This window comes from Phyllostomus hastatus, unplaced genomic scaffold (assembly GCF_019186645.2).
Source record: "Phyllostomus hastatus isolate PE091 unplaced genomic scaffold, TTU_PhHast_1.1 phas_scaffold_1674, whole genome shotgun sequence".
Lineage (NCBI taxonomy): Eukaryota > Metazoa > Chordata > Mammalia > Chiroptera > Phyllostomidae > Phyllostomus > Phyllostomus hastatus.
Window position 1 is genome coordinate 9312798 of NW_025334011.1, and position 13601 is coordinate 9326398.

At 37.5% G+C, this 13601-nt stretch overlaps 1 protein-coding gene across 7 annotated transcripts in view; it reads left to right on the forward strand.

Annotated features, from left to right (window-relative positions):
* The first annotated feature begins 768 nt into the window (after positions 1-768).
* LOC123831249 (ankyrin repeat domain-containing protein 26-like) overlaps positions 769-13601 on the forward strand; it is a 111489-nt gene continuing 98656 nt past the window's right edge. For all 7 annotated transcript variants that reach the window (XM_045858059.1, XM_045858065.1, XM_045858061.1 and 4 more), the window contains exons 1-4: positions 769-1165; positions 4516-4630; positions 4791-4964; positions 10678-10775. In XM_045858059.1, coding sequence (XP_045714015.1) covers positions 915-1165; positions 4516-4630; positions 4791-4964; positions 10678-10775 — 638 coding nt within the window. In that variant the 5' untranslated portion in view covers positions 769-914. The remainder of the gene's footprint in view (positions 1166-4515; positions 4631-4790; positions 4965-10677; positions 10776-13601) is intronic.

A 13601-nucleotide genomic window follows, 5' to 3' on the forward strand; every position in this document is an offset into this window, starting at 1 on the left:
ATGCAGAATAAAAGTTGTATTTTAGACTAGGTGAAAAAATTTGTTTTGCCACATGAGAATAGCCAATTTTAAAAAAGTTCTTAAATGTTACACCATGCTCCAAAACAAAGCTTAGATTAATTAAATATTTAATTGGGGCAAATAAAAGTAAAGAAAACGTAAATGTAAGGCTAGACCAAGGAGGAGAATTAAGAGGCATGTGGAAATGAGCTTTCATTTCATCTGGAGAAGGTCCATTTGTTTCTCACAAAATTGCACTTGCATACACATATTGACATAACCTCTGAAACCATGAAAACATCTTCCTGTTGTTGCATCCGCCAAATTCCTTGGAGATTGGCTGGGGCACATAGGGATGTGTAAGAGGAATAAAGTGAGGGACACAAAGACAGATTTTTTTAGAGGAGCTTTCTGGGCTGGAGGCCTTCACCACCCTCAGGTTCCACACCACTATAGCTCCATAGACGTAGGCAAAGACAGCTTTTCCACTGGCGCGAGTACAACTTTCGTATATTTACTTATTCGTGTATCAAATGTCGCTGCCAACTCCCAGCGACATGAGAACGGAACCCACACTACCCACAAACAACCGCAGAGATTTTACACCGTCTACACGTTAGACATGCGCTCTGGGTATTTTTGGCCGCAGGGATTTTTGTGCGCACGCTCAGTGACGTGAGCTCTGAGAGGCGCACGCGCAGTTGAGTTTGCCGGCGGTTTGGGGCGGGGCGGGGGGGGGGGAGTTGCTTAGTTACAGTAATTCCGGATTGCAGGATTCTAAACCGCCTGCCTGCCGCTCAGCTCGAGTGCTGGAGTAAGCGACAGTTGGCTCATCAAGAGCGATAATGGGCTCAGGAGGCGATGGAAAGCTGAGGGGAAGGTGAGGCTTCTCTGAAGCCCTTAGGCTATCTAAGATGAAGAAGATTTTTGGTTTTGGGGGTAGGAAGGGCGTGTCACCCTTGGGCTTTTCCAACAGCCCGGGGAGCAGCAGCATGAGAGATTGGCGTAAGAGTAGTAACCGAGTTTCCTCGCCGCACGGGTACCACATCCAAGACAAAGATCTGGGGAAGATCCACAAAGCTGCCACAGTGGGCAACGTAACAAAAGTGAAGCAGATTCTATTGCTCCGGATAAATAGCGTGGATGACACAGACAAGATGAACAGGTAATAGGGACTGTGAGGCCAGCGGCAAGGGCCGGGGGTCAACCTAGAGGAAGTGGGGTAGACCTGGGAGCAGCGTCTCACCTGCCTGGGCTCAGCCAGGTGGAGCTCAGACCTCCTGTCAACGAGGGCGCTGGGCAGTGGGGTCTAGCGCTCAGGCCGCCTTTAGGAGCAGCAAAAACAAAAACTTAAGGACCAACTCATAATTCCTCTTAAAAGAACACTTTCAGTATATACAGCGCTCTATATTTGATGTTCACATTTTTATACCATAGTAATGCTGTATATTATAGAAAATTGCCTAGTATATATAATTTCCATAATAGATAACTTCTGGGCTAAAAATTCTTTAGATAAAATCAATATCCATTTTATATCAGTGTTCACCGATGTTTATTGAGGAACCGCAGAAGGGAATTTTGAAGTTGAAAGATGGCTGAGGTCTTAAGTAGGGAAAATCGTTTTCTCAAAATTGTGCTTTTCTTGTAATTATCAATTTTACATAAACTAGATAAAAATATGGTCTAAAATTTTTGTGTTACACATGCTGTCTTTGGTTGTGATGAAATTTAAAAAATTATTGTGTAGTAGATGAAGATTTGCCCTTCTAGATATCAACACGTGCTATCAATTTTCACAAATTATTTTCTTACTAATAGCTGGAAAGACAGAAAGAATTGGAACAGAATAGAAATGTCCAAATAGATGTAAGACTTTAGGACTTGGTACTGGTGACATTTTACGTTCTTAGAAAAAGATGAATTATTCACAAATGGAGAAATAACTGTTAAGTATTGGAGAAAACGGGCTAGATGTTAATCTCACAAAAAATAAGTTCCAGATGGAATGTAGATTAAAAATTTCAAATTACAAAATGCAAAAATTATTAGCAGAAACACAAAAGCCTATTTATATATGTTTTAAGTTGACAAAGACTTCAAAAGCAAGATTTTTGGAGGTTGGTTGAGCAATATAAAAAATTAAAGCTCTGTCTTTCAGAAAGTAATATTAACAAAATAAAGGAAAATACTTGCAAAATATTTACAGCATGTGCATATCAGAGAAAAAATATAACTTTGTTTTACATGGAAGACTTTGAAATCAACAAGAAAAACAGCTCTAATTTGAAATTGGGTAAAATACTTTTAACATATCTACAAGTGACCAATGGACATAAGAAAAAATATTTAGTGTTGCTAGTAAGAAGAGGAATTTACATTAAAAGAGTAGGGAAATACCATTTTCCATCCACAGTTTGTGAAGATGACCATCAATGGTCCTTAATACTGCTGCTTAAAGTTTAAGTTGCTTTGGAGTTTTCAAATAGGCAATTTGTTTATAAGTACCACATTTAAATATATATTACTTTTTACCCATTAATTCTATTTATACTAAAATATCTTTAATGAGATAATTAGATAAATTACATACAATTTGTTTTTCTCAGCACTGCTTAAAATAAGAACTCATATAAATGGATTTTGTTAAAATATTGCAATGCATTGATAGGATGGAATAACATGCCACCATTGAAGGTGGTATAGGTAATAGAAGTACTTTGACCTGCAAAGATGTACTTTGGCAGATCAGAAAGGGAGACAAAAATCAGTTTGATTATACAGACACACAGACTATGCCCTTATGTTAGCAAAAATTATGTGCAAAATATAAAATTTCTGAGCACTTGTATTATAAGTGAAAATTTCTCTTTTTAAAAAATCTGACGTACAATGAATATGTATAGACATTCTAGTAAAACTTATTAGGAATGAAATAATCTCGGGGAAGAATAGGAATATGAATCTTGCACAGGTAACAAAAATTTCTCTTTCTATTTTTTTTTAATGTTTTTGAGGATTGGTATATTTTAACAACTTTTACCATCTTCCCAAATAAAGGGAATCTTTTTATCTGTCCCTGTAGAATGTATGTATGTGTTTAATTATACACATATTGTTTTTATTTAGTATAGCTCTATTATGTATAATATGTAAATGATTATAGATTAATCATTTTAGTTGTGTTCTTATAAAAATAAAAAATAGCAAATGTAAGTAATTATTACTATTGCAAAAGTTTTGCTTTACTTTATAAAAGTTTTTTTTTTAAATTTTGAACTCTCAATTATATTGACCCATTCTTTCAATGTATTTATTCATGAAATAGAACCTGAATACCTATGTGGCAGATATATTCTCCTCAGGACTCTTTCAGTCCATCCTCAGGCACTTTTTTTCTTAAGAACTTCATGTTACACTGTATTAGCAAAATGAGAACTTTAAAATTGAAGTATTAGGACTACAGTTGAAGCTTTTTCTCTGTCCTTTCAAACAAAAGTATTTCTGAAGGTAGGAAATTGTAAAAGATAACCTTTAATTCCTTCCTAAAAGATAACCTTTAGTTATCGAAATGGGTAACAGTGTTAAATACTAATGATGATCACTGGGAATATCTAATTTTCGTGCAATCTGTATTGAGTAAAATGAGCCATCTTATCCACTTGAATCCTGAGTTTCCTTTGGCTTAAAGTTTCTTGAAAATCAAAGTAAAAGTTACTTTTAAAAAAACATTATTTTCTTGTTTAGTCTTTCTCTCATGCTTTTAAGAACTAAAAGTGATTTACATGCCAACCATATGACTAGAACTGCAAAATACCTGTTGTGCTTACCATTATTTCACTTAATGTAAGGCACAATGCATGGTATGATGCCTAATATTTTATGTACCAATAGGAATTTTCTAAAATCCTACCATTATAGTTGTAAGACATCCTGATTTATAAATTATATTTATAAAATTTATAAAAAATGATTTATAAAATGTGAGAAAATAAGTGTCTTAGAATCATTGAAATATAGTGTACCTTTTAATTTTTAAAACATACCTGCAAAGTAGGTATAATGCTATCATTTTACTTAGTTGAATGTCTTTGTAAAGTTGTAGTAATAGTAATAATTTAATCTAACAATAATTGAGATTTGTTTGGTGCTAGGTACTGTAGCAAACACTGCATAGCTTTTAATTTCAGCAAACAGTGGTGTTCTGTGAGATGACTTTTTATCCCCATTTTGTTGATGAGGAAATTGAGGCACAGAAAGGTTAAGTGATAGCTAATGCATGGCAAACTTAAAATAAGAGAAGACTGAAGTTGAGCTGAGTTCCCAGGTCTCTATTCACATAGACTGCTCCTTCATTGATGCTGACAAGATTTAATAAATATTGTACTGTCTCCAGAAGAAAACTATTTGTTTTGGAGGCATAGGGATAACTTTTAATGTTTACAATTACATGAATAATTGTATGTTTTGAGGTAGTACACTCTAGGTTCCTAAAAATTTTTCTCACTTTTATAGGACTGCCCTACATTTGGCCTGTGCCAATGGTCATGCGGGAGTGGTCACTCTGCTAGCTGATAGAAAATGCCTATTGAACCTTGGTGACAGTGAAAACAGGACAGCTCTGATTAAGGTATGTAGTAGCCAACTATGTCAACATGACATGGATTTGATTTCCTTACTAGATAAAAATAAATTTATCTCATTTAACTATAAGTTTTTGGTGAAACTTGTGGAATGTTTACTTTGAATTCCCAGAATTTATAATCTCTTTCTCCGCATAATACTGACAGGCTGTACAGTGTCAGCAAGAGGAATGTGCAACAATTCTGCTAGACCATGGTGCCGACCCCAATATAATGGACATCGATGGCAACACTGCTCTCCACCATGCTGTCCTGGGTCAAAATACATCTATAGTAGCAAAGCTGCTTGCACACAAGGCAAATATTGAAGCAAGAAACAAGGTATACATTGACCAACTTTATTTACAAAGTATTTGAAATACATGTTTTTATTTTAGCCATAAGCATTTTTTTTCTCACATATGTATACTGAATACAATATAGCAGGCCCTGTTACTATGGAAACAACTCCAAAGCCAAATCAAAGAGGCCTGGAGAAATGCGGTGTCCACAGAAGGGGCAAAACTCTGTCTCCAGCTACCCTTCAGCCCAGAAGGAAAAGCTTCCTGTTGGTGCCTAGGAGTGGGTGATAGGCTCAGAGCCCACAAGGGGCTGAAAGCCTGGGGAGAGTGAAGTGAGGGTGGGGGCTGGCTACTGTGCAGGCAGGGGCTTAGGAAACTGGTGCTGCTGGGAGTGAGTGAGAGGAGGAGGCCTAGTACCCAGCAGGGGGAGCTGGGTGAGTGGGAGTGGGAAGGGAGAGCAGAAGTCCACAGGCCCAGAACACTTCAGGACCCTAAAGTGCTGACTGTGGCAAGAGAATCAGCTCGTGTCTTGACATTAGCAAAGTCATCCACTTGAGCTCATAGCCACTCTGCCAGCCACGTACCTCCTTGGGGTTTTCCACATCAGAGTGTAGCTTCTGCTCAGCCTCATGTAGCTCCTCAGAGGGGTGGTTGTTGTACATAGGACACAGGTGATGGCAAAGCAGTTCACTCGCTTTTTCTCCTGGGTGTATATCACCTCTTGCCCTGTAACCCTGATAGGAACATCCTTAGTTGACACAGGCAGGGTCTATATTACATATTGGGTTGGCCAAAAAGTTCCTTAAGTTTTTTCTGTATGATGGCTCTAGTAGTGCTTAGTTGTCTTAACTTCATGGGACACAATTTTGTTAGACTGTATTGTGAGAGCTGTCATATGAGTATGCATTTAAAAAAACTTACCAAAACTGGTGAATTTTTTTGTAGCTATTTTAATATTGAAGATAGAAGAAAATAAGTGACATTTTTGGCATATTATGCTTTATTTCAAGAAAGGTAAAAATGCAGCTGGTATGCCAAAAGGGATTTGTGCAGTATATGGAGAAGGTGCTGTGACTGATGGAAAGTGTCAAAAGTGGTTTGCAAAGTTTCTGGGTACTGTTAACATTTTGGCCAAATAATTCTTTGTTATGGGGCTGTCTTATGCACTGGAAGATGTTCAGCAGCACCCCTGGACTCTACCCACTAGAAGCCAATATCGGGAGCAACACATCCAAATCAATGAAGTTAATGGTGAAAATGAAAAATGTTTCTTTTAATTTATGGAAAAAACTACATGGACTTTTTGGTCAACTCAATATTAGGAAGCTCAAACATGCCCTAAGAGGGAAAAAGGAACTGGAAAGGGAAAGAGCAATTAGAAATGGAGGCCAACTTGAAAATGTGGCAATTGAGGGGAAATAACCAGAAGAGTTTCCTTTAGTTTTTTGTTTGTTTGTTTTTGGTTTCTGCTCTCCTTTCAGTTTATATGTTTAGGTAAGGTGCTCTTCAGGTTTTGGAGACAGTAATTTTTAGTTTGGGAGAGAGTGTCAGAGAGTTGTAAACTTGCCTCCAGATCAATCTTAGCAGGCTCTGAGGCAGCTGGACTAGCAGTGAACAGTTGTCATCAAGTGGGAAACAAGAGGAAAGGACAGGGAATTAACTGAGATATTATCCTGTTCTGGCAGCAACAGCCACTTAGATAAGAGTCTGAACTCTGCTTTCAAATCTAGAAGGTCTGGATGGGATGTAAGGTGTTTATAAGTAACAAAATCAAGTGGTGTTTGATTTTGTTACTTATAAACTCAGTAAGTTTGAAATCAGTACACTCAATATGGAGTTTATTAGTCCCTTTCCACCCCTACACAGGAAATTACATGCCATTTTGGTAAGTTACTCCTATCTCTTACACTTGGCCCAGTCCTCAAATGGCAGAAGGATTTGGCCGTGCAGGGGAGAGAGGAGACTAAAGTGAGGGTGTATTGCACTAGTTCTCAGCTTCAAGTGTGCAGGTGAACAACAGTCACCTGAGGAACTGTTAAAAAGTTCACAAGCTTGGACTCTTCTTAAAAATTTTGATTGAGTAAACCTAATAATGCCTGGACACGTGAATTTAGAAATATTTCCTTGAGATTCTGATACAACACTTGGTTAAGAACTACTGAGTGGATAAGTGTAATGTATAAATTCACAGATCGCACAAACTTCAGAAATCTCTAGAAGAGCTGAAATTTGATAGGTGACAATACTTCCTTGAACCCTTTCCATTCCAGCAGCATTGGCCTGACTCTCAACTCTTTCTACCTCTTCGTTTGGGAATTATGCAGGGAACATTATTGGCAATATCTACTGGCTCAAAAACACCTTTTTTCTTTCAATCATCAGACATTCGCTGGCACTCAGAGTCTTTAGAAACTTGCTTATGGGTCGTTTGTTATTTAGTAGAATCTGACCCTTTAGGAATTTTGCATTATTTGTTATTCTTCAGGTCCTTAGATCACTAAATGTTTGCTACAAGCAGGATTTTCCATCAAGAATATTGTCTTGAGCCTTCCTTTTAGTTGAAGCTGTGTGGTAGACTCTCTCAGTGTGTCTGTTAAATTCATGGAACCCTGGCCTAATCAGGATGGCAGTTTTAAACATCAACACATCAAAAACCATGAATTTAGCAACAATGAAGGTGAGAATTGTTTTAATAATTTAGTTTCAGCAGTCCTATGAAATAATTATCTATTTAATTAACAATCTGGGAGAAATAAATATAAATTATAGTTTTAATAAGTATTGGAAAATTTTTGTAGTGGGTATTATTAGTTTAAATAATGATTTTTATACATATTGGGGCCCAAAATATTGGTGAGACATAGGATACTAATGAAGGAATGGTTGTAAACACAAAAATGTGCTTTATACACACCCATTTAAAAACACAGCAAATATAAAACCACAAGTGTGGTCTAGCCTGAATGCAGGCCCTGGATATATTTAGTTTGCAGCCATAAATCGACTCATCCTTTAAAATTAGGAGTCTCATGTGGAAATCAGGATTTCAAGCTTCTCTTCAAGAAGCAAATCTGGCACCCCTTAAGCCCCTCCTGCTGTTTGCTCTGCTGTGCAGAGGCTGCCCCCTCATAGGACACGTGGGTTCTCCAGTTTGCTGCCATCCCCACCTAGATTCTGCACTTGCTTGGGTCACCTACTTTGTCCCCGTAAGCACTTAGGTTCACAATTTCTGTTTTATAGTATATTTTATTAAAGACTTCAAGATCTTAAAGACCACCTACACTCATTTATAATAAATATTTTATGCTAATCTTCTAAGAATGGAACTGAATTTTTCAAGTTAGAGTATATGTTGCTGTTTAAAAAAAAAAACCCTTTTCCTTTATATGTCCTATAAAAATCCTATTCTTGTTACCGGAGTGGGTCTGCCTTAGGCTGGTCTGTTCTGTGTGGTTCTTGACTTCATGTAGGAAAGATTTTACACCATGATTTTGAGAGTATGTTTATTAAAGCTTGAACAGTGAAACAAAGGAAGGATTTAGGGTAGAAGAAGCAACAAGAGAGAGCCCAGGTGGTGCTCTGCCTCTCCAGAGCCAAAGCAATTAGAGAAAAAGGGGGTCTTGAAGACGGGATCAGGGTAGTTCAGCTGCCACTGCCCACTGCTCCCCTGGCTGCAAGTCCCATTCAAACCCTTAGAGTTTAGGAGGAAGTAAAATGTTCCTGCCCAGGAAGGGGCATGGGTGTGTCCTACAGTGAGCCCCCACTGAGTCTGTCCTGAGGGCTTTTTATCTTTTTTTTATGCCAGCAAGAATCTTAGGGGAAGATTTCAGTAGGATATTCATCAGCTTTCCAGATGTATTTTTAAAATGCTGATGAAGTCAAAATGAACTTATGGAGGGGTTTGGGAATGTTCTTTAGTCTGGTACACTATTTACTTTTATCTTGAGTCTGTCTGGCTTTTAATGAGATTTTGTTATTTGTTCCCCTGACTTCATCTGTCCTTGGGTTTAGCTGGCACAAATGGCATTAACTGGGTCTCAGTTCTCTGTTTCCCAGTCCAGGGTGATTTCAGATACATATTCTCTGGTTAGGGAGGTGAGGAATAAACCGTTTGCTCTCGAATATCCTTGGTTAGGGGTGATAAGATTTTGTGATTCACCAACTTGCTGTAACCTGCTCAGACTGTTTGACCTTGTGTATTTTCTTGTCTCAGTTTCTCCATTCCACTTGCCCGGGAATTTTCCCTAGTATCTTACTTTCCTGTAACATTCTCATTGGAATGTCTAAGTCTTAGAGGTTAATCATGGTTAGAGTTGAATAAGGTGTGCCTACTCCAGATAACATTATATCCTTTTCCTCAGCATTGTTACTCAGAAATGCAAGTGATTTAGTAGCTTTCATTGTACTGAAAATAATTTGTATAGATCAGTGTTAAAATTTTTATTAAGTATCTTTTTTTACTTTTTGATGTATCTTTTGCCACAAATGGAAAATAATTTTAAGGGCAATTGAAATGGAATCAGAATAAAAACAATTTTTTTAAAAAGTACATATTTATTAGCGTTCCAGTATTGTCAACATGATCGAGAATGTATAGTTTCACATTGAGCTTTCTAACAGCTAGGATGAAAGCTTTCACCTCATACTAGAAGAAAACCCATGGACCATTTAGTAGTAAGCAATGAGAGTTCATCTGAAGCCTATCTCTTTTGATTTAGAGTCCATTGATTTCGAAACCCTGTTGAAGCAGGTATGACCGATGTTGACATCTGGGGTCCTGATAGCTTCGGTAGAGGAGAGTCAAGCAAGTGTGTATAACCTGCAGAAAATCTTCATCTCTGTTGAAAAGCTCTCAAAACTGTATCCCTGAAACTCTGTAATTTATAAATGTTAATATTTGCATGGAAAAGTATTGACAAATCAGGATTAAGCAAAGTTAAACATTTCTTTGGTACTGGGCATACAATGTACAGTTTTGTATATTTCTTAAACCACAGGTCATCTTCTTGGGTCCTTTTTCTTTCGGGGCATAAACTTCAAGTAAAGTATATATTCTTCAAAATATAATTTAAGAAATACTATAGAGTTAATCATTTAGGTTATTAATTCAATAAAAATACTAAAAGCATTTACTATTAGGTTTTATGGTTTGAAGATACAGAGATCAAAAAATTAGCTTCAGCCCTCAAAAAACTGTTGGTTTAGATGGGGAGAATTAAAATAACAAGAGTATACCACTACAGATACTGTGACAGGAACAAAGATTCTTGGAACCATTACTGTAAATGTTTGAAGTGAGTCCTGGAGAATGGTGTTACAATTAATCCACTGAAGAGGGAGAGGAGGGCATTTTAAAGAGAAGGAGCAGCCAGTGACAGCACAGGGTGTGAAAAGGAAGGAGCTGCTTTTTTTTCTTTTAAAATATTTTATTTGTTTTTAGAGAGGGGGGAAGAGAGGGAAGGAAACATTGACATGAGAAACATCAATCTGTTTCTTCTCATATGCACCCTGACTGGGGACCGAACTCACAACCCAGGCATGTGCTCTGACCAGGAATCAAACCAGCGACCTTTCTCTTTGTGGGATGACACCCAATCAACTGAGTCACACTGGTCAGGGTGGAAGGGGCTACTTCCATTTACTTTCTATATTATATGTTTAAGTTCAGAGGATCTTTTGTACATTTTAAAATTTAGTTTGGGTATATTGATACATTGTTTTATAAATGATAATTTTTTTTTGTTGCTTTACAGGATGACCTCACACCATTGTTGCTTGCTATAAGTGAAACCAAAGAGAAAATGGTGGAATTTTTAGTAAACAGAGGTGCAAAAGTCGATCAGTTGGAAAGGTACAGTTGCTTGTTTTTTAAAAATCTTAGTATTGTTTTTGAGTGGAACACTCAAGACAGAAAGATTAAATTAATAAGATGATTAACTTATATAGAAAAAATAGCAAAGCATAATCAATTAGGTAGAAAAGTAATTATTCTGACTGGGCAACTGGAAGAACAGTATACCACAGGTTTCATATTCATTTATAATATTGACTCATTTCATTTGCAATCTGCTTATTTCAGTCATATGATCTTATATTTGTAGAGGGGTTTCATATTAATTTTATTAGTTTTATATTGTATGGATTCCATTAGTTTAATTTTATGATTAATATTGGACTTAATCTCCCTTATAGTTTTTTAAAATGTATTTTATTGATTATGCTATTACAGTTATGCCATTTTTCCCCTTCATTCCCCTCTGCCCTGTACTCCGCTTCCTACCATCATTCCCCCCCTTAGTGCATGTCCATGGGTCATACATATAATTTCTTTGGCTTCTCCATTTCCCATACAATTCTTAACCTCCCCCTGTCTATTTTGTACCTACCATTTATGCTTCTTATTCCCTGCACCTTTTCCCCCATTCCTCCCCCTCCCTGCTGATAACCCTTTATGTGATCTCCATTTCTGTGATTCTGTTCCTGTTCTAGTTGTTTGCCTAGTTTGTTTTTGTCTTTTTAGGTTCGGTTGTTGATAGTTGTGAGTTTATTGTCATTTTACTGTTCATAATTTTTATCATCATCTTTTTCTTAGATAAGTCCCTTTAACATTTCATAAAATAAGAGTTTGGTGATGGTGAACTCCTTTAATTTGACCTTATCTGGGAAGTACTTTATCTGCCCCTCCATTCTAAATGATGGCTTTGCTATCACTTAGAGCAATCTTGGGTATAGGTCCTTACCTTTCATGACTTTTAGTACCTTCTTCCAGCCCCTTCTTGCCTGCAAAGTTTCCTTTAAGAAATCAGCTGATAGTCTTACGGGAATTCCTTTGTAGGTAACTGTCTCCTTTTCTCTTGCCGCTTTTAAGATTCTCTTCTTATCCTTAACCTTGGGTAATTTAATTATGATGTACCATGGTGTGTGCTTCCTTGAGTCCAACTTCTTCGGGACTCTGAGCTTCCTGGACTTCCTGGAAGTCTATTTCCTTTGCCAGATTAGGGAAGTTTTCCTTCATTATTTGTTCAAATAAATTTTCAATTTCTTGCTCTTGTTCTTCTCCTTCTGGAACCCCTGTGATTCGGATGTTGGAATGTTTAAAGTTGTCCCTGGGGTTCCTAAGGTTCTCCTCATTTTTTTTGAATTATTATTTCTTCATTCTGTTCTGGTTGAATGTTTATTTCTTCCTTCTGTTCCATATCATTGATTTGAGTCCCAGTTTCCTTCCCGACAGTGTTGGTTCTCTGTACATTTTCCTTTATTTCACTTTTCATAGCCTTCACTTCACTTTTCCCTCCATTTTGCAACCATATTCAGCCAGTTCTGTGAGGATCCTGCTTACCAGTGTTTTGAACTGTGCATCTGATAGGTTGGCTATCTCTTCATCACTTAGTTGTATTTTTTTCTGGAGCTTTGATTAGTTTTTGTGGGGGGCCATATTTGTTTGTCTTGGTGTGCCTGTTACGATGCAAAGGGCAGAGCCTTAGGTATTTGCCAGGGTGGGGCAACCCATGTCACTGCATTGTGGTGCTGTACATGGGGGAAGGGTCTGAGAGGGCAGAGTGCCACTTGCTCAGCTCTCTGCTGGCTTTCAATCACTTCTTCTGCTACCAGCAAGGAAAATTTGCCCTTTTGGTGCTGATTCCTGGGTGGGTGGTTTTGTGTACACTCTAGGACCCTGTGGGTCTCTCCAACAAGCTCTCCTGTGAAGCTGGGAGTTTCTCCTGCTGCTGCAACCCCCACAGGTTTTTTCAGTCAAGAATTTTGAGGCTTTATTTCCCCGCATTGGGACCCTGGATTGCATGGTCTGTGCTGCTCCCCAGTTGTTCCTCCCAGTTTATACACATGGAAACGTGGGACTCCCTGCTCCTCCAGCTACTGCCTTGCTGTGAGTCTTTCCCACCCAGCTGCCTGTCTCTGCCCCTCCTACTGGTCTGTATGAATGTTTCTTCTTTGATTCCTTTGTTGATAGACTTCCATGCAGTTTGATTTTTTGGCAGTTCTGGTTGTTTTTTGTTTTTAAATTTGTTGTCCTTCTTTGGTTGTGTGAGGATGCACAGTGTACCTACCTACACCTCCATCTTCAAAACCCCAAATGCCCCTTATAGTTTTTCTTGACCTTTACTTTGTATATAGCTTTTGTTAAGTTATATATTAAAAGTAAGTAGGAGTTGATTTTGCCTTTTGGATGACTCTTTGCTTAGAATTTCTTTCTTTGATGAATACTGGTATTGTTAGGTTATCCCTAAGTGACTATGAATTACTGCTGCCAGAAACTATGTATTCCTCAGGTTTTATCCTTGCTTATTTCTAGTATATCTTGATGTTTTTATTTCTAATTGGTATGGGTAGAAGAAAGAATAATAACTTTAATTGAATAAACTTCTCCTTTAATGAAGACGAGGCATAGGTCGGTGATAAAGGAAAAAAGATAAACTTTCAGGTCACAAGAAATTGGGTTTAATGCCTAACTTTCTTACATGCTAAGTGTGTGACCTTGGCAACATTACTTGTCATCCCCAAGTATGTCCCTGATATGAAAAAGATAATACTAATGTATCCTTCAAGGGTGGTTCTGTGTAAGATTATCTAGCATTTAATTTAGTGCCTAGCTCATGCTTATCAGCATCAATAGCACTGTGATTATTATTATCATAATTGTTATTCATATTATTCATAT